Source organism: Monodelphis domestica, chromosome 6 (assembly GCF_027887165.1).
Source record: "Monodelphis domestica isolate mMonDom1 chromosome 6, mMonDom1.pri, whole genome shotgun sequence".
In the NCBI taxonomy this organism is placed as follows: Eukaryota; Metazoa; Chordata; class Mammalia; order Didelphimorphia; family Didelphidae; genus Monodelphis; species Monodelphis domestica.
This window is the reverse complement of record NC_077232.1, coordinates 23,414,386-23,435,590: the sequence shown is the minus strand read 5'-3', so window position 1 is coordinate 23,435,590 and position 21,205 is coordinate 23,414,386. Positions and strand designations below refer to the sequence as shown.

Sequence of the window (21,205 nt, the reverse complement as noted above, 5' to 3'; positions counted from 1 at the left end):
TAAAATGTTCTCTCAACTAATAAAAGTTTGAGAACTTTATTTAGAAGTATAATTTGTGTCCTGCCCTACCCTGTATAAACAGATCATCTTGTTAAACTTCCTGCTTTTTAGTAACTTACCAGGACTTATGAACAAGTCTAGTTAATTATATATATTTAATGAATAGCATTCTGTAGCCAAATACTCTTGGGTTTCAAGTTTAGGGACCTTGGACTACATCTTAGATTGGCTACTTACTAATATTACAAATGTTGTTGAGTCACTAATTACTGTCTCATTTTGATCATGTATATAATGTGGACAATAGTGCTGATACTCTTTGCTTCATGGGTTTATCATGAAAAAGTTTAAATTATATGATGAATTATGTCATTAATTAAATAAAATATGCATATGTATGTATAATCATATAATTTTAACATTTCTCTTGTTACATGAATAATTATATTTATTAAAATGTATATATTTTTTTAATTTTGAGTCCCAAATTTTCTTCCACTATCCCATTCCCTCTTTTTTCTCTCTCATCATCCCTTCATTTGTCTCTCTTGCCCCTCCTCTAGCCTTGAGATAGTAAGCAGTCTGCTAGATATTTTACATGTGAAATCATGTAAAATAATTTTCTATATATAACATCTTTAAAGAGTTTTTTATATGATTACTAGTAATTATTAATGGAAAAGAGGGTGATGAAAGTTCCAAACTTCAGGATGGTCTTCAGAAGTCATAATTTACAGCAAAGAGGGTATTTAAAGTAATTAGATCATATACAATGCCATTTATCATACATGTTCTTCTGCCCTGTCTTACTTTAGGAATTGTACTAATGATGATATATATATATATATATATATATATATATACACATATATTCGTCTATGAGTTGAGTTTACACACTAATACATTTATTAAAGTATAAAACTACTTGTACAATTGTCCAAAGGACATTAAATATAAAAGACAGCCCTTTTCTTTGGGATTCATATATGAAATATAAAATAATTGCCAGTATCACTGATCTCATTCAAAACTTTTTCTTTAAGCCTATCATGTCAGAAAGGAGAAAGGTTCATCTCAAAGTGGTGAAATGGGTAATAACTAAATAATACAATACTACAAATGGGGAATAAAAAATATGTTAATCAAATTTATATCATATCACAAAAATAATTTTCTTGATATTACATTATACTATCAATATAATAAAGCACCTTTCCATGCACTGTGGGGAAAATTCTACCTTTTGATTTTTTAAAAGGTAATAAAAAATCTTTATTCTGGATTTTCTTTGATGAATTGAATAGGATAGACCATCATTGTAATTATTTTTTTTCTATTTAGTTTCCTATATATAAGTATATTTATGCATATGTCTATGATCACATAACTAAATTCCAATTATGTCAGCATAATAGAAATTTACTTTGATCATGAAAAGTGACAGAGAAATGCAAGTTCATATGGCAGATTCATGACCTGTTCAAAGTGCGATGATGAAGATGATGATGATAATGGTGATGACATCTATTGGATCTGAAGCCTCAGCTCTAATACTTCCGGTAGAACATTGATTATCCTTTCTTTCTTCACTTCCATATTCCATCTTACTTGTTTGTACCAGCAAATGCCTAAACCCTGTGTTAGAATGCTTCTAATCCAGTACTTGTGGTTTCAGATCTTTGCTTTTTTTAAGAGCCTTTTTCCCATCCAAGATTGAAATAGGCTTCACCATAGAGGACATGTTGTACTGCATGTTCATAAGTCAGATCAATTTTTTTTTTGCTAGTTGGCTGATTTTTCCATTTCATTATATAATACTTTTCAATCAGCAATGATCTACTTTCCCCACTTCTCTCTGATTTAAATGGAAAAAAATAAATGGAAATATAACAAATTTTCATAGCCCAACCAAACACATTTTCGACTGGCACTTTCCTCTGAGTCTATCCACCACAGAATCTGGAAACAGTATGCATTTGGAAGGAAATAAAAGTAGAATTTAATGAGACATTTGAGAAGTTATTGAATGTAAAATTTAGGAAGGCTAGCTCTTCAGGAAATAAAGTAGAGAATAGCTTATTGAAAAAATACCTCAGGTAGATCATTACAAGGAATATGAAACAATTGGTGTTGGGTTTATGGAAATATATTTAAGTAATCTTTCACTGACTTCTTACCTCTTTCCATTTTTGCCACTTTCCTTCTCCTTATTTCCCTACCCCTTCTCCCTCTGACACATACACATTTTAATATTTACCATTCCTAGCGCTTAAGATAGCAAATGTTTAATAAATATGTTTTTATTGATTCACTGATGAATATATGGATTTAAAAATATAAACATGGTATTCAGTGTATAGAGAAAAGAGCAATGAGGCTAAGAAAAGACCTGAAGGTAACTTTATAATAAGGATTATTCTTGAAAACTGCATGTATTTAGGCTGATAATTGAAAATCTTTTGGGGAACGTTAGCTTCATTTAAGTAATTGAAAAACAAGTAAATCAATATTAAAATAAATTACAACAAAATGAAATATTAAATTTATTAAGATGCTTCAAATATTATACACTTGATATTTTTTGAAATTTGTTTAAAATGTATTACATCTTCATTTTTCCCACTCACTTGATATATATGATTTTTCATTGATCACATAAAGACTGAATGCAAGTTCTTCAGTTTCTCATCATTAAAACATGCTTTTATCATACATAATCATATTATAAAAGAAGTATGTTTTTTGACAAACAATCCAGTTTATCAACATATGGTCTTGATTAAAATGAACAGACTTCCAATAAATGAAATGAGACCACAGGACAATTTAAAATGTTTAATTCAATTACTTTGATATATTTCTTACTACATAAGATGATATACAGTAAAGGGTTGTATTGCAGCATTCTTTCTTTACTAAGGAATTTATATATTTCATAACAATTCTTCTCTGTGTATGAATAATTGTGTGCATTAATAATTCTTGTAATGAAAACAACTTTTCTAGAAACACTTATATTAAATAATTAAAATATTATGGGATGGACATTTTACAATCTGAAGAATATGTATAGATATCCTAAGTTTATCTGGATATCCTGTGACAAGAGTTATAGAAAACCTTTGAATGAAAAAAGTGAGTTTCATAACTAAAACAATGTTACACTTAAATAATCATGTATATGTGCATGTTATTAAATTGAATTATTTAAAACACATGTAATAGAATGGAAAGGGCAAGAAGATTTTAATGAGAATTGTGATGAATGACACAAAATGACAAATTGTAATTGGGCAAGCAGAATTGCTTTATCAAATTATTTGGGCAATATTTTTTTCAGTGCATCAATGACATCCTTGTTTCTCAGGCTATATATCATGGGGTTAAACATTGGGGTTACAATGGTGTAGAAAAGAGAGAGCATTTTGCCAGTTCCTCCTGAGTTTTTTGACTTTGGTCTCGAATATGTAATGATTGCAGACCCAAAGAATAAAACTACAACTATGAGATGGGAAGAGCAAGTTGAAAAGGCTTTCTGTTTTCCTGCATTTGATGGAAGCTTGAGGATGGTAATGATGATTTCTACATAGGACCTTATTATCAATATAAAGGGTATCATGCCAAATAACATTGCAACAACATAGACAGAGAGCTGTACCACAGAAGTGTCTGAACAAGCCAACTTTAGTAATGGGGGAATGTCACAGAAAACATGATTAAGTTCATTAGAATCACAGAAAGGAAGAGAGAAAATCTGATATGTCTGCCCAATCATGACTGGAATTCCAGTGGTCCAGGAACCCACCACCAGTTGGACACAAACTTTGTGATTCATGATGATAGGGTAATAGAGTGGTTTACAGATGGCCATGTAACGGTCATAGGCCATCACAGCCAGTAGTAAGCACTCAGTGCCTCCTAGAAGAAGGAGAAAGCAAAGTTGTATTGCACAGGCCAAAAAAGAAATATTTCTCTCATGGGTCCAAAGATTTGTCAACATATTGGGGAGAGTGACTGATGTGTAACAGATTTCCAAGAAAGAAAAATTCCCAAGGAAAAAATACATAGGTGTGTGGAGAACTCGAGAGACTCTGGTTAGTAGAATAATGAGACCATTCCCTATCAGAATACTCATGTAGATGATTAAGAAAATACAAAATAAAAAGCTTTGAAAGTTGGGAAGGTTAGAAAATCCCAGGAGAATGAATTCCACTACAGTTGTTAGATTTCCTTCTGCCATTTCCAATTATAGTGATAGTGTCCATGGGACATCAAAGTCAAATCATCTTCTCTGGTTCTCAGTTTCTTTTCTCTGCAAAAATTAAAATGATATGATCTCCAAAAATCTTGATTTCTATATTTTGATATCCATTCAAATTCTGCCAACAAATATTTTGTCATTTTTAGCTTTGGAATTATATGCTTTATATTGTTTAGTAAGGTCCATTGTTGGTCTGGCCTTTTAACAGCTTGTACTCTAAACCTCTTGAACTCTTGATTTTATTCTTATAGCTTCAAAGCTGCTATTCTGCCACTTCATTCTATGATCTGCGTCTATGGCTCCTTCCAAATGCTAATATTCTAGATTTTCTGCTTTATTAAGTTTGTTCTCTTCTAAAAATCTAAAAAGGTTTGTGATTTTCTGATTGACACTTAGATTGAAATGATGATTGATATTTGTATTGAAATGAAGAAGCAAGAATGATGGGAAATATTGTACAATAAAAATAAGGGCAAAATACCAATCTGAATACTATTCTACATATTTAAAATATGTTTTTAAAGATATTATTTCTTGACTTTAGAAGAAACATCTGTTTTAAAGAGATATCTGGAGGGAATGAAATATTATTATCTCTCTAAAGTTTTATAAGCACTATAATTTTTTCTTCTAATCATTTTAATCTTTGGTTACTTTCTCTTCTTTTCCTGGGATGATCCATTATTCCTTACTTATTCAGAATCAGTTCCCTAAAGTAACTAAATAAGGGTTTCACTCCTGTACCTATTCCTTGGTACATGGGAAATTTCTATTGATAATATGTTCACGAGGTCACTGAAGGATTTTCAGACATCTTGGTGATGTTAAAAATATAGACAAAATACAGCAGTAAAACTGCAAAAAAAAATTCTAAAAATTCTAGTTTAAGTACATTGGATTCATGGGCCTCTCAGGCTAGGTTGTCTAGTTTAATTGAATGTTCTTTAGTTATTCATGCTACAAACACTGTTTTCCTCTTTTAAATTTCTTAGTTCCATTATAGAATTTACCTTAACTTACCAACTAAAATTATCAGAAATATTCTTCCAGTCATCTTTGAAAGTGTCAGAGATGAAACACAGTAGGGGGAAGTATATAAAACAATAAACTTGAAGTGAATATCTATTTTGTAATACCCCACCTTTGCACTTGCTAGATGAGCAAACCCTCATCATTTATTTATTCCTTCTTTGTTTGATTTTGTTATATGTAAAATAAGATATTGAATGAAAATGGGTTCTGATCAAGGACACATGTAATACCCAGTAGAATTGTGTGTCGGCAATGGGAGGGCTGGCAGGAGGGGAGGGAGGAGTAGAAAATTATTTTTGTAATCAAGGAATAATGTTCGAAATTGACCAAATAAAAAATCTATTAAAAATAAATAAAATATGTGGAGCTAGATTATCTTAAAAGAGGCTTCTAGTTGCAAATCTGTAATTTTAAGAGCCTTGACTAGAGTAATTTTGTCAAGAAAAAATCTAGACATCTTTCAAATAATAGAGGTTCTAAATTTCCTTTGCATGAGACTATAGGGCTAAAGAAAGAAGTTTAAATATATGTGAATTTCAATCGTAAATGGAAGGATCCTTCACATTAGGTATTTTTCAAAGGAAAATTTTTTCCATCCCAATCAATCAGACAATAAAGATTTTAATATTGTTGACCTTGACTTTGGTACCCCAATGTCTTTTGTTTCTTTTTTTCCTTCTTTTATCAATTTCAATTAAGTGTTCCTTTTTTTTTGTCGTGGCCATTAAATTATCCTTTAAATAAGTATAAAACTTTATAGTTTTCAAAGTTCATTCTATACCATAATCAAGTTGAATTTCATAATGGTTTATATTTGAAAAATAAAAGAGTCTTTTGAATAAATTCTTTCCTTTCCTTGTCCAAGAAGAGCAAACAGGATTCCTTTATTTGGATGTTCTATTCCTTTTGTAGTCTCAAGTCGGCCTTCCTGAATAGGACTCTATGGTTCAGAGATGCTATAGTTACAATTAGCCCAAAGTGCTGATTATAACAGATAGTTCAGACTTACCTTATTCAGATGACATAATTCATATTATCTGCTTCTTGATTTAATTCATGGAAATTGAATAACATATGCATATTTATAGTGTTATATGGTTTGCAAAAACCTTTCAATACAATCACTTATTTGACCCTCCCAAAAACCCTATGAGGTATATAGATCTGAAAGGTATTATTAGATCCTTATGACACTGCAGTAATTTAATGCTTAGTGGCAGCAAGAAACAAAACTTTCGCAAATAAGATTTAAAAGAGGATTCTTCTCCTAATGCAACCATTCAGTGTTGCCACTGGAAAGTCGGTACTACTCATGCAACATGAAACAAACTCTTGGTGTCCAATAACTTTTAAACTCTTCAAATATTAAAGATTACTGCGGCAGTCTTCTCTGTTGGGAAAATTCCTCCCCCAGGTCACTCCTCACTTTTTAATGAGAGGTGAGTTCTACTTCTTTAAATACTATTAAAGGAGTAGTAGGCCATAATGACAAATATCCATGGGTTTTGAATCCAAGGACCTTAGTTCCAGTGATATTTTAGGCACTTATTCATGATATGAATGAGGACAGTTCATTCCCTACCTCTTTGAAGCCCGATTTTATATTCTTTTTTTTTAAACTCTTATGTTCCGTCTTGGAGTCAATACTGTGTATTGGCTCCAAGGCAGAAGAGTGGTAAGGACTAGGCAATGAGGGTCAGGTGACTTGCCCAAGGTCACACAGCCAATTTTATATTCTATAAAATGGATCCAATGAAATCTCTGGCTAGTAAAGATATTGTCAAAATTCTAATTTGAAAAGGTTATAGATATATTAGTTATTAATAAAGATCATTCTGATAATAGTATTTGACTTACATATGGCCACATAATGATCATATCAAATCACATTGAGGAAAAATCACCTGTTTGCATCCAGAATGAGGAAGAAATAAAGTTGAGCAAAGGAATTAGAGTGACACTTCATCTAGCATGGGAGTTACATACCAGAGACCCATATGATGAGTGAAAATCCATTTAGTAGCAATGTTATATTTATTTATTACTCTTTGATGGTAAGGATCTTCCTCTGGCACTTGAGTTCACTGCCAGAAGCCTAAGAAGGCTCAGAAGGTTTGGGTGGCAATGGGCTTGAGATAAATTCAAACTTTTAGGAAAATTTCACAAAAACACAAAACCTCACAGCAACACTATGTGCAACAATCAAATGTTGATGTGAAATGGACAAGGGGAGATGTTAAACATATGGGAATAGTTCAGGAGAGCAAACAGACATACTACAGTCACTGAGCCAATCAGCAACCAGGATTCAGAAAACAGCACTGTGATCGATTGCCTTTAATTCCATCAGCCAATATTGTGCACATTGGCAAACTTGCACAAGTAGTAGTGGCTTACTCCATTTCCATTGTGTATGGTAAGATATTCACTGGTAAAATCCCTAGATAAAGAGAAAACTCCAAAATACAAAATTAGATTCTTAAAATAATACCATAATACAGTGAAGATGCAATAAGTGAACTGTGATATAGTGAGGGATGACTATATGCCAAAAATACCTATAAGGTCCCTCCCAACTTTCACATCTTATGGTACATTTCATGAGATCACTTCTAATACTGGTGTTCTGCCTTTAAAGGTCCCACCTAGCTCTCAATTCCAGAATGTAATCAATTCCTGATGAACTAAGCCCAGAAGACTTTGCAAAGCAGTTCACCAAACCATCACAATAAAAAGCTAGTGAAGGGACACTGGTCCAACATCCATACACACACACTCCAAAAACTGATATAATTAATTGTTAATCATCATGAAAATATAATTTTTGAAATTACTGTAATTGAACATTTCAAGAGTAATACTTTCTAGGTAAGTAGTATGAAATATTTAAATTAAATACTGCCACATCTAATAGAGGAAGTATTTTATATTCTGTGGGAAAGTAAGACTTTCCCAACCTATACTTGTCCATATCATAATTGCCTTTTTGGCATTATTTCAAATAAAAATGAGATTATATTTGACTCCTGTAATTAGAGAAATCAAGCTTCAAGAATCCTTTAGGTTAATATTATTTTCTTCCTAATAGTGTAAAATCCTAGCTGAATATGATAACACTTCACCTTCCTTAATGCTTATACTATAAATGTAATCAACATTCATATGGAACGTATTTGAGAAAAACAAAATTACCAGAAAAAATAAAACTTTTCTTCTTTTCATCCAGAAAAGCTTCTGAGATTAAACAAATATTTCTGTGATTCTTTGGTTACTACTTAATAATATTTTTTCAAAAATCATTATTTATTTCCATCTTGGATTTTAAAAATACATATAATTGAATAAAAAAGGTAAGTTTAATATATTTACCATTTTAATCCAAATATACATATACTTGTGTATTCAAAGGATACAAAAATTTACATTTTGTATCCAAATTCTATGAATAGGCACTACAATAACTTTTGATTATTTGTCATGACCTCATTTCTCAGCTGAAGCTAAAGTCCCATTAATTTTTAGCTTCCTTAATTACCTATCTTTCAGTTTAATTCTCTCAATGAAAAACTCTAAGCTAACAATTTAAATGAACAAATCAATAATTTCTCTGAAAGAATTATTAACATAATTTGTTAAAAGGTATTATTTAGGGGGCACATTAGTTTGTTCTGATTTTGATTTTGAGTATTTTTTATTAATTATATGTAGACACAGTTTATAACATATATTTTTCTCACATTTTATTTCCAAATTTGCTCGTTACCCTTTCTCATCCATGAAACAATTAGAAATATAGGTTATTCATGTATTATCAGGATATATAAACTATTACATTCATTATATTTTTGGAGAGGAAACATATTACTTAAAAAGAAAAAAATTCATAGAGAAAATAAAATGAAACATGGTATGCTTTGATATACCTTCAAATTCCATCATTTCTTTCTCTTTCAATGGATAGCATTTTTCATCATGACCTTTGGAGTTATCTTGGATTATTTTATTGCAGATAGTAACTAAGTCATTCAGAGACAATCATTGTACAATATTGTTACAGTGTACAATATTCTTTTGGTTCTGCTCATTTCATTCTACATCAGTTCTTGTAAATCTTTCCAGTTTTTTTTTCTGAAATCATCATAACTTCTGAAATTCTGAAGTCATTTTTGATAGCACAATAGTATTCCATTTTAAATATATCTATAGAAGGCTTTGCTTTCTTCTGAAAATTCTCTATTTGTATCCTTTAGTATTTATAAATTGGGAAATGACTTTTATTTTCATATATTTGACTTATTTCTTTGTAATTGAGAAATAGGGCATTTGTCAGAAATATTTTTGTTATTTTCTCCCAAGTTTTCTGTTTTCCTTCTAATCTTGAATGTATTGGTTTTGTTTGTTCAGAACCTATTTAATATCATCAAAATGATCTATTTTATAGCTTGTAATATTCTTTATTTCATTTGGTCATGTTCTTCACTTATACATAGAATTGACAGGTATTATTATTATTATTATATTATTATATTATTATTATTATATTATAATATATTATTATATTATTATATTATTATTATATGCATAGTATTATATGCTAACCTAATTTGCTTATATCATCACTCTTTATGTATAAAGCATATTGTGCTGGTATATCATGTCAAATGTTGGTTTATACCTAGTTTATATCATACTGTTTTTCAGTTTTCCTAGAATTTTAGTGAGTTCTTTCTTCAAAACATTGGATCTTTGGGTTTTTCAAGTTCTAAATTTGTATGGTCATTTACTAATGTGTATTATGTGCTTAATTATGCCATTGTTCCACTATTCTATTATTTAGCCAAAACCAGGTTGTTTTGATGATTACTAATTTATGATTAAGTATGAAATCTGGTGCATCTAAGTATCAGGCATATTCTTTATAGTAATGCATCCACAAACATGACTTTTTCCTTTATCACTCATGAGTAGATATTTTTGGGTTAATCTATATTCCCAGTGTCCTTTATGTTACATAATAAAGTCTTTATAATTCATACTAAAAAAAAAGAAAAGAAAGAAAATATTATGAATATTGTATAGGAAAGATCTCAAGGTACATAAATACACATGGATTTCTATTTATATTACCTCAGTGATCAAATATCTGCTAATTGTCAAAAAAATGGGGACTAACACTTTTCTAAGCATGGAAATTAAAGGAATGTCACAAATTTAAGATATAAATCTGGTATAATCTAGGTGTTCAGAGAAGGTAAAGATCAATATGATTTGAAATAGTCAGTATGTTTGCTCAGGCAATGGGGAAGATTTAGTTAAACTTCAAAGGAAGGACAGGATTTTGATAAGCATGGAAAATTAAATTAGATTTCAGCCAGTAGGAATGTCACTAATATAGTCTGAGAAGGTAAGAAAGACATAGTCCAAAGGATCAGTCATAGTTGGGGGAAAATCATTTTAGTTCTTCTATGGAGACTATGGACACAACTTACTTGGGATTATGCTTTTTGGAAATTAAATTTAAAAATTGAAATAATTATGGAAAAGGGCATCTGATAGGGAAAGGGAGCAACAGAAAGAGAAAAAGAGAGAGAGAGAGAAAGAGAATGAGACAGAGAGATTCAAAGACAGAATGAGTAAGAGAACAATTTTTGTAATAAATTGTATAGAATAAGGAAGCAAATAATACAATAGCATAGCATTTAATAAATCCAAAAACTCCATCCACTGGGGGGAAGTTTTTAAAAAAAGAACAGAATTTTTTTTTAAGTAACAAAAAATTATGTTGTGTATACAGGATAATGTTTAGTAAAAATTATGTGTAGCCATAAATTGATACCACATACAAAAATAATATTGATTCAGATGTATTACTCAAATATAAAAAGATACTCCAAGTTGGAGAAAACAGGTAGACATTACCATGATTATCAAAAAGGTTCATAATTTAAAACATCATATAGATTACATAAAAGAAAAGATACTTGTTTATATTAAATTATAAATTTTCAAAGAAATAATATAATAAAAATTAGGACATAGGCAACTTAGAAAATACACGTGAAATAGATATTTTGATAAATATCTTATTATTTGATTATATGAAATTGATTCACATTTTAAAGACTAAAATTCATTCTCTAATAGTTAAATGGTCAAGGTTATACCTCATTGCTATTGTGAAGATTAAAATTAACTTTCCCCTGATTGTGAAGATTAAAATTGTAACCCCTGCCTATTTTTAGATTTAATCACCAAAAGTGTAAATACCCTACCTAAAAGTTGAGTATGAAGATCTTCCTATTTTTAGATCTTATCACCAAAAGTGTAAACATAACACTTAATCATTAAGTGGGAGGTCTGGGACCCACGTTTGCAATAGTGTGTGACAAATCAGAATTAAACTGACTGTCTTTGGGCTGTCTTAAAGCAAAGTTTCAACTGTGATTGGTAGACGTAAAATTAGTGGAAGGCACAGGAAGTGACACAAAAGAAGCATCCTCAAAAGGAGCTGTAACTTCCTGTGAGGGGTAGTTCTTCATTCTTTGGAAGTGGAGACTGGAGGCAATTCTTCATTTTTTGGAATGACGACTGGACCCGAGATCTTGTTCCTGGAGAGACTGTTCTAAAATCTCTTCCTGTGAACTGATACATGGTGAGTGAAAAGTTGACTCTTAGCTTCTAGATTTTCTGAAAAAACTAACCTTAATAGAGACTTAGCTCTTGAGAGAGACTTAGATATTTTACCTTATCTTCTCTCTGATTGTCTTACTTCACTCTTCCTACAATTTGTAAATAAATTGTAAATAAATCTCTTTGGAAAAAATTAAATTCCTGGTGACCATACTCTTAAATAATCCAGTCCAACCCTTTTAAATTTAATCCTTTTCTCCCCTATACATTTTCAAACAGACAAGATGATATAAATTGAAAGTGGCAACGATGAGTGATCTTTGGGAATTCTGATACAATTATTTTCAATATGAGAGGCTATGAATTTATTTATTCTAGAAAAATAAGCTGAACCTATGTCCAGAAAATAGCTAAATCATGTATATATTTTGATCTATCAATACCACCACTAGGTTTATATTACAAAGAGGAAATCTATTATATGTATGACAATTTTAGTAGTGCTATTTGTGATCAAAGAAGTTGGAAACAAAGTTACATTTTTTGAGGAATGATAAAAAAGTGAGTATAAAATTATTTGCCAAAATGTATAATAATTTATAAAACTTCAGAGGAAAATTGTAAGACATGTATAAACTTATGTAGACCAAAGTAAAAACAAGACAAAAACATAATAAGAACTTCATGGAGAAAAAATAAGAAATTTGAAAGACTAGAACTAAAAGCAACAAAAAGAAAAGTCAGAGAGTAGAGAATGGTGAAAAACACCATTTACTTTCTTGCAATGTAACAGTTAAAATTAGTTTCTCTACTAAAAGTATTATATTTTTAGAGGTTTATTAGTGATTAAGAAATAAAGAAGATACAAAATAAGAAAGCACGTGCAACCTACATCTTGCTGGCTAGGTAGAGAGCCATGTGTGCTTAGAAGCGGAAGTAGAGAGAGAGTGCATAGCCGGAAAAGTCAGTTTAAATACCCCTTTTGCTCTCTGACCAGGTGAAGACCTCCAGTGAGATTTCAGGAAATTCTGGGAACTACCAAGAACTTCTGGGAATTGAAGTCTGGGGTTCAAATCTCCATTTTTACAGCAGAGAGATGATGGACTTAAGATACAGAATGAAATATGTATTTTCACATATAGAAAAAATTTTATTTGTTTTTCTAGAGTATATAGATATGCATTGAAGGATGCATTTGTCTGATGTGTGTATTTCACATTGCTTAATGGTTAGTGTGTAAATGGAAGTAGAAATTGATTTTAAAAGTTTCTTTCTTCAAAAGGGGAATGGAAAAAGTAGAGAATAAGCACTTATATAGGACATATATGCCTGACACTCTATAAATGTTTTATAAATATCACATTTAAGAAAATAACTTGACTAAATAAATCTGAAATTATCAGTTTAATATCAACATATCACATTACTTTGAATAAATCTTAACTTTTAGAAAATTCCTACAGATTCACAAAGTTGTGAAAACTACATAATCTGTTTTGAATCTATTATAAAATATTGTGAGTCACTGGTATAATTCTAATTTTTGTTGATTTTTGTTAAATATTTTTTCAGTTTTCCTATGAGTTTCTTTTTAATGAAAAATTCATTTCCTAAATGATGTTTTATTAAGTTTTATTGAGCATGTAATAATAGAACTTTTTTACTTCTTAGTCCTCTTCTACTTTCTTTTATGTTTATCTATTTCTTTGTGTTTCAATCAACACCTACTTATTTTGATGACTGTTGCTTTGCAGAAATATTATTGGAAGTCTCAAAGATCTATTAACTCTAATTGCCTAACTTTTTAATTATTTTCCTTGATATTCTATATAGTTTATTTCCAAAATTTTTTTTTACTTTTATCAAGTTTTAAAACTATGACATTTTATTTAATGTAATTTTATTTCATTTTTTCTCAAATACATATTAATAAATAATCCTACTTTTTAAAATTTTGAGTTCCAAATACTTTTTCTACTCCTCCCACATAATGAAAGCAATTTTATAAAGATTGAACATTTGAAGCCAGGGAAAACATTTCCATATTATGCATCTTGTAAAGCAATACACATAACAGAAAAATAAGAAGAAAATAAGAAAAATGTATTCTTTGATTTTCTTCAGAATCCATTAGTTCTTTTTTGTCAGTGAAAAACATTTTTCGATATAAGTATTTTGGAATTATTTTGGATCACTTCATTATTAGGAAGAGATAGATACATAATTTATATTTACTTATTGTACAAAATTTTTACTGTACCCACTGTTTTCCCTAGATTTTTAAATTTCCTTTGTAGCAGTTCATTTAAATGTTCCCATGAAATTTTGAAAGTATCCTCTTCATCCCTATTGATAACAATGTGATAGTATTCTATCACAAACATATACCACAATTTGCTCAATAATTCTCCAACTGATACCATTCCCTCAATTTCTAATTTTCCACCCCCAAAAGAGCTGCTACAGATATTTTTGTATATATAGGCAACCTTCCTTTTTCTTTTATCTTTTTAATGTACAGACTGAGTAATAATATTGCTAGATCAATGGAAATGTATAGCTTTATATCCATTAGGCACAGTTCCAAAATGATCTCAAAAATGTTGATAAATTCACACTCTATTAACAGTGCCCAAATTCACCACATTCTCTCCAAAATCTGTCATTTTTCCTTTTCTGCCCTATTAGCTCATCTGATAACTGTGAGGTTGTACCTCAAAGTTGTTTTAATGTGCATTACTCTAAGCAATGGTGATTTAGAACACTTCATTATATGAGTATAGATACCTTTGATTTCTTTTTTTATCCCTTACCATCATTTTTAGATTGAAAACTAAACATTGGTTCAAAGACAGACAAGTGGTAAGGACTTTGCAGTTATGGTTAAGTGACTTAGCAAGGGTCACATAATTAGGAAATGTCTAGAACCAGATTTGAATCTATGACCCCATTTCTCCAGACCTGCCCGTCCATTCACTTGATCATTAGGTGCCTTTTGATTTCTTCAGAACCTTTCTGTTCATATCCTTTGACTGTTTATTAACTCAGAATGATCTGCATTCTTTTTGATGTTGCTTTTATTTATAATTTTCTAAGACATTCTTATAAATTTGATTTAATTCTTCATATATTTAAAAATAGGGCCTTTATCAGAAAAAAATCATATAGTCCCTCCCCGCCCCAGTTGGCTATCTTCCTTCTCAGCTTGGCTGCATTGGATTTGTTTTTGCGAAATGTTTTCAACTTGATTTAATCAAAATTATCCATTTTACATTTTATAATGCTCTCTGTGTCTTTTTTTGGTAATACTTCCCCTATTCATAAATCTGATGTAAAATATTCTCTTCTACACCAATATCTTTATATGACCCTTTATATCTAATTAATGTAACCATTTGGCTTTATTTTGTATATGGTATGATTATATATAAAAATTAGTCTCTGAGGCTATATTATATGTATAAATATTCATTATTAAAGTGAGAAATACAGTTTCCAGCAACTTAAGCAAATTTTTAAGATACAAAATAAACCCACATAAATCATCAGCATTTTTACATATTTCCAACACAACTCAGCAGCAAGACTTAGAAGGAGAAATCCCAGTTAAAATCATCCTAAGCAATATAAAATATTTAGGAATCTATTTCCCAAGAAAACACAGGAATTACATGAACACAACTACAAAACTCTTTCCACACAATTAAAACCAGATCTAAATAGGAAAAACTCCAATGGCTCATGGGTAGGGTGAGCTAATATAAAAATGACAATCGTACCCAAGTTAATTTACTTAATCAGTGCTATATGTATCAAATTACCAAGAAACCTTTTTTATTGAAATGGGAAAAAATTAAAACAAAGTTCTTCTGGAAGAATAAAAGATAAAGGACATCAAGGGAACTAATGAAAAAAAATATGAAGGATGGGGTTCTAGCAGTATTAGACCTAAAATTACATTATAAAGCCATGATCATCAAAACAATATGATCTAAGAGAAAGAAGGGAAGATCAATGGAATAGATTTGGGATAAATGACCTCAGCAAGATAGTGTACAATAAACCCAAAGATCCCAGGTTTTGGGATAAGAACCCACTATTTGACAAAAACTACTGGGAATATTGGAAAATAGTATGGGAGAGATTAGATTTAGATCAATATCTCACATCCTATACCAAGATAAAGTCAAAAATGGATAAATGACTTAAATATAAAGATTGAAATCATAAATAAATTTGATGAACATATACTTTTAGATATGTGGGAAAGGAAAGAATTTAAGACCAAGCAGAAAATATTACAAAATGTAAAATGAATGACTATATCAAATTAATTTTTTGTACAAATAAAACCAGTAGAACCAAAATTAGAAGGAAAGCAAGAAATTGAAAAAAAAATTTTTCTAACAAAATTCTATGACAAAGTTTTATTTTCTCAACTATATAAGGAATTAAGTCAGCATGTTCACATGACATGTTCATATGAATTGTCTATCATGTTTTCCACTTTTAGGTTACTGTCTGGTGGCATCCAGTATTAATTCTATAGTAGCAAATAATGTTCTCTTGGTTCTATTCATTGCACTGTTTGTTAGCCAGTAGAGTTCTTTCCAAGTTTATTTTCTAATTATCCTGCCCATCACTTTTTTTTAAACTCTTACCTTCTGTTTTATAATCAATATTATATATTGGCTCCAAGGCAGAAGAGTAGTATTGTCTAGGCCAGAGTTGGTTAAGAATTGGCACATGCTCTAAGCCAACATTGGGGAAGCTTCTCAGTTTCACCTCTTCCCAGTGCCTAAGGACATTTTTTTTGCATACCTCAAGCCTCTGCCCAACTGTCCAAAGTGAGCACTTCCTTCCTTCCACTCTCTGAGATAATGTAGGTGGAGGAGCGGTTAAAGACATCTTGATGTCACAGTATGGGCATGCAAAATTTAAAATCTTTGCCAATGCTGGGCTAATCAATGAGGGGTTAAATGACGTTCCCAGGGATACACAGCTAGAAAGTGTCTGAGGCCAAATTAGAACCCAAGAACTTCCATCTCTAGACCTGGCTCTTAATCCACTGAGCCACCCAGTTGACCCCCAACATACCCAGACTCATCATTTCTTATGTTGCAGTAGTAGTGCATAACAATCATATACCATGACTTGTTTAGCCATTACTCAATTGATGGGCATCTCCTCAATTTCCAATTATTTGCCACCAAAAAGAGAGCTGCTTTAAATATTTAGAAACATAAGAACTCTTTTCATCTTTCCCTAATCTCCTTGGATTTAATAATTATATTCTGACACTTTGTGATCTATGTTCTCTCCCTGAGATGGTAGGTAATACGATGTGTTATATATGTGCTATCATGCAATACTTATTGCCATGTTCATCATGTTGTAAAGGAAGATACATAATTTAGGATAATAGAAAAATTATGAAGAAAATCAAGTGAAAATAGCATGCTTTAATCTGCATTCAAACTCATTTACTTCTGAGGAGCTGTATGGCCTTTTCCCTCATGAGTCCTTTGGAGTTCTCTTGGATCCTTACATTGCTGATAATACTGAAGTCATTCCCAGTTGATTATCACATATTATTGCTGTTACTGTGTATAACATTTTGATTCTGCTCACTTCGTATAAGTTCTTGCATCACTTTCTACATGTCTTTCCACATTTTTTTCTTTTTTTGTCTTCCAATACTACAATTTATTATTGATCTTATTTTGAAATAATCTACCTTCTTATTAGTGTTCATTCAATCCATGTTAAAATATTTTTAATCAAATCCTTCTCTCATCTTTGCATTATAGGTAGAAATAGTTCCAGCACAAGTCAACATTCTACTATTACTCTTTTATATTTAATGATCTTTGCCCTATGGGGCAAATATAAATGAACAGTATTTACACCTCATATGCTTTCAGTAATGTCCATGAAATATTATGTTCATGGAACATTTTAATCTTCAAAAAGTATATTTTCCTCATGATAAACCAGCCAGAATCATTATCTATTTTAGAAATGGAGAAACTAAGGCTGAAGGGTTCATGTAATTTGTGAACAGTGATACTGCTAATGTGTAGAATAATAATGATAGGGACCAAAGTCCTCAGACTCAAAACCCATGAGTGTTTTCAGTATGGCATCATGCTGCAATAAAAATTGGTACAGATCTGGACTTGAGCCAAAAATCCTAGTGCCTCGTTAAATGGTAAGAAGTAATGTGGGATATGAGCCATTCCCATGGAGCAGAACTTAATAGAAACCTGCTCTGCCTTGAGTTCTAACTCTATTAAAGGCAAGAGACTTCTTTAGAAAGAGTTTGATTCTTGTTGAATGGGTAGGACCAGACCTAGAGAGATGCTGTATAATGAATATTGGGAGGAGAGCACCAATTCAAATTCTACTTTTAAACTTTATGATCTTGCAAAGGTAATTTTAATACCCATGATCCTGAGATTCATCATGTATTGATACTTTAATGATTGTCCTCATGAGTTGTTTAAAAACGATTAAATCAAATAATGTGTTTCATGAGTCTTACAAGTCAAAATGTATTTTAAGCATGTCAGTATATAGGTAATAGTTTCAAATATTTCCATCCAAAGAAGTGGCTGGATATCACCATATTCCACTGAAGAAAGGTAAGCCTGTGCTATTTTTACTACCATGAAACAAATATCCATCACGTGTAACATGTTTGCTAATAGATTACCTTTAAATTCAGGTGTCTTATTATGGGATTTAGATATAGTAACTTGAAGAGAAACATTTATGTAAACTGAGATCAGAGTCTTATGGTATTTAAAAGGATACTGACAGTTTTCTAGTCTGAATCATTGACAGCCCCAGTAAGATCATGGCTTGCAAAGTCCTTGAAAAGTAAAATGCTTCATGAAATAATAGAGTACTTAAATATTAACATATAAACATATGTGCATGCATATTCACAAAAATATCTATATTTTATGTGTATCAATCATAAGTAATAAAACAAAGAATACCTTCTGGGAGGACTGTGTCAGACAAAATTAATCTGTATTTCTTGCCTAGTTGATGTCAAAAGTAAATATATTATGTGAAAAAAATACAGGACATTTGTAAGAAGAACTCAGCAGTAACTGTGGAATGTCAGACACATTTCAATCTATAACCTCAAAGTTACATATCGTAAGAAAGTAAGAGTAAAACTCTGATCAGTTGCCTATCTGTCTATATCCTGTTTTTAGTAATTTGACCAATATTTGACAACTTTGAAATGACTAATTAATGTTGCCTATCCCCATAAATTTAAGTAAATACTCAAAAGAATATCATTTGCAATATTGAGATCAGTTCTAACATATTAAGGGGAAGTTCTAATGGAATTGAACAAATAAAGTCCCCTTCATAATAAATAATGGAAACAAAATCCCTATTATCCTTTTATCTTCATTACGCTATTGGCATTGATGTAGAAATGTTGGCTCCAAAATTTGTGAGAGTTCTATGAGGCAGAACCTTGTCCTTAATTTGTATACCAAGATAGAGAACAATACTTCTCTGAGGAGGTGAAAATTTGATTCATCTGTTGAGCTACTGTTTATTATGAAAATATTCTATCAAAAGTCTTCTCATTACTTAGTAATGGTTGTGATAAGGTAGGATATAACACTACAGAAGACTAATTAGAGTCATTTTTTATCTAGTTTTGCTACAAATCACCAACTCAATTACTGAGAAAATTGCTCAGAGAATTACAATATAGAGTGTAGGAATCACACATGATGAATCCTGAGGATTATGAAAATATGGTCAAAGTTGATCCTAATTCAATGGCTGAGGGTCAGTGAAAGCTAGATATGGTTGCTAAAGCGATTTTCTTTTTATGACTATATTTAATAATCCACAAGATTGATTTGTACTGGATCCTTCAATAAAAGAATTGATTGGGCGCTAAAATACTAAGTCAGGAAAGAAAACTTATTGTACAAAGAGGCCCGTCCTCTCAGCCAACATTCCAGCAAGCAGCTTCCCAAAAGTCGGGTAGTAAGAAATGCTCACATATTAGTGATTACAGGAAAGGCTTCCTATAGATAATATTCTATACAGGGAAGATCAATGAATTAGGTACATAGGCATAAACTACAGGAAACAGACTTGCATGTTGGATCTCACTTGAGAATAAGCAAATGAAGGAATGAACACCCTTTCCCAAGGATTTTGTTATATCTGTGTGAAAACAAATGTTGATTTCTTTCATCTATTGGATTGCAAATTTGCTTGATTCTCATTGGTTGATTTGTATTTAAATACAAACCTCTGGGCCACCCCTTGTAGAGGAGCAAAAAGAAGGAGTTCATTGAGTGTGTGTTTGGTATAGTTTCTTTTACTCTTACTTTCTCCCTGTCCTGTGATTTTCATGTCAGCTGTTCCCTCCACAGATTAAGGAACCCAGGTCCTTTGTGTTACACTGGAACCCTCAATAGAGTGTAGTAGCATCCAAGCTTTTAAAGATTAAGAAGGCAAAGACCCCTGCTGAGAAAAATGGCTTTATACTAATACATATACAAATATATGTGTATGTACTATCTATACTCTTATGTAAATATATAGATATAGTGTCTACATATGGATAAATTGACAATGTTATACAGCATCATTAGAATCTTGAACCCTAGTGCCTACATTTCCCACAATCCACTTTTACTTTTCCTGTTTGTGCATCTCCTTACATGGAGGGAGTTTTGGAGTTTCTGTTTCTGCCCATGAGGCTCTCTCTCTCTCTGGCTCATACTAGCAGGAAGGAGGGAGCCTTTTGGGTGCTTGCTGGAGTTATTTTAAAATTTTTAATAAACAGTATTAAAATAATACTTTGAGTATTGGATATTAATTTTAATCTTCCCAGTAGACACATACATGAATTTTAAGTTCTTTTATACATATATGAGTATGTGTGTGTATGTATATACACTGTCCAACAGGAAGCGAGAGATTAAAAGAGAACTATTTATTTTGGAAACGAGCAATTCTCCTAATCCTAGATCATAAAATTTAGATAAAAATAGTTGTAGAGGGGGCAGCTGGGTAGCTCAGTGGATTGAGAACCAGGCCTAGAGACTGGAGGTCCTAGGTTCAAATCTGGCCTCAGACACTTCCCAGCCGTGTGACCCTGGGCAAGTCACTTGACCCCCATTGCCTAGCCCTTACCACTCTTCTGCCTTGGAGGCAATACACAGTATTGACTCCAAGACGGAAGGTAAGGGTTTTAAAAAAAATAGTTGTAGGTATTCAATTGTATTT

General features: G+C 31.2%; 1 protein-coding gene across 1 annotated transcript; it reads right to left on the bottom strand.

Annotated features, from left to right (window-relative positions):
* Positions 1-3,316: 3,316 nt before the first annotated feature.
* Positions 3,317-4,943, bottom strand: LOC100022227 (olfactory receptor 10AG1-like). The gene is made up of 2 exons (XM_007497654.2): positions 4,916-4,943; positions 3,317-4,230 (listed from the first exon to the last, which is right to left on the bottom strand). Exons 1-2 carry the CDS (start codon positions 4,941-4,943, stop codon positions 3,317-3,319), a joined length of 942 nt encoding a protein of 313 aa, XP_007497716.2.
* Between the last annotated feature and the right edge of the window lie 16,262 nt (positions 4,944-21,205).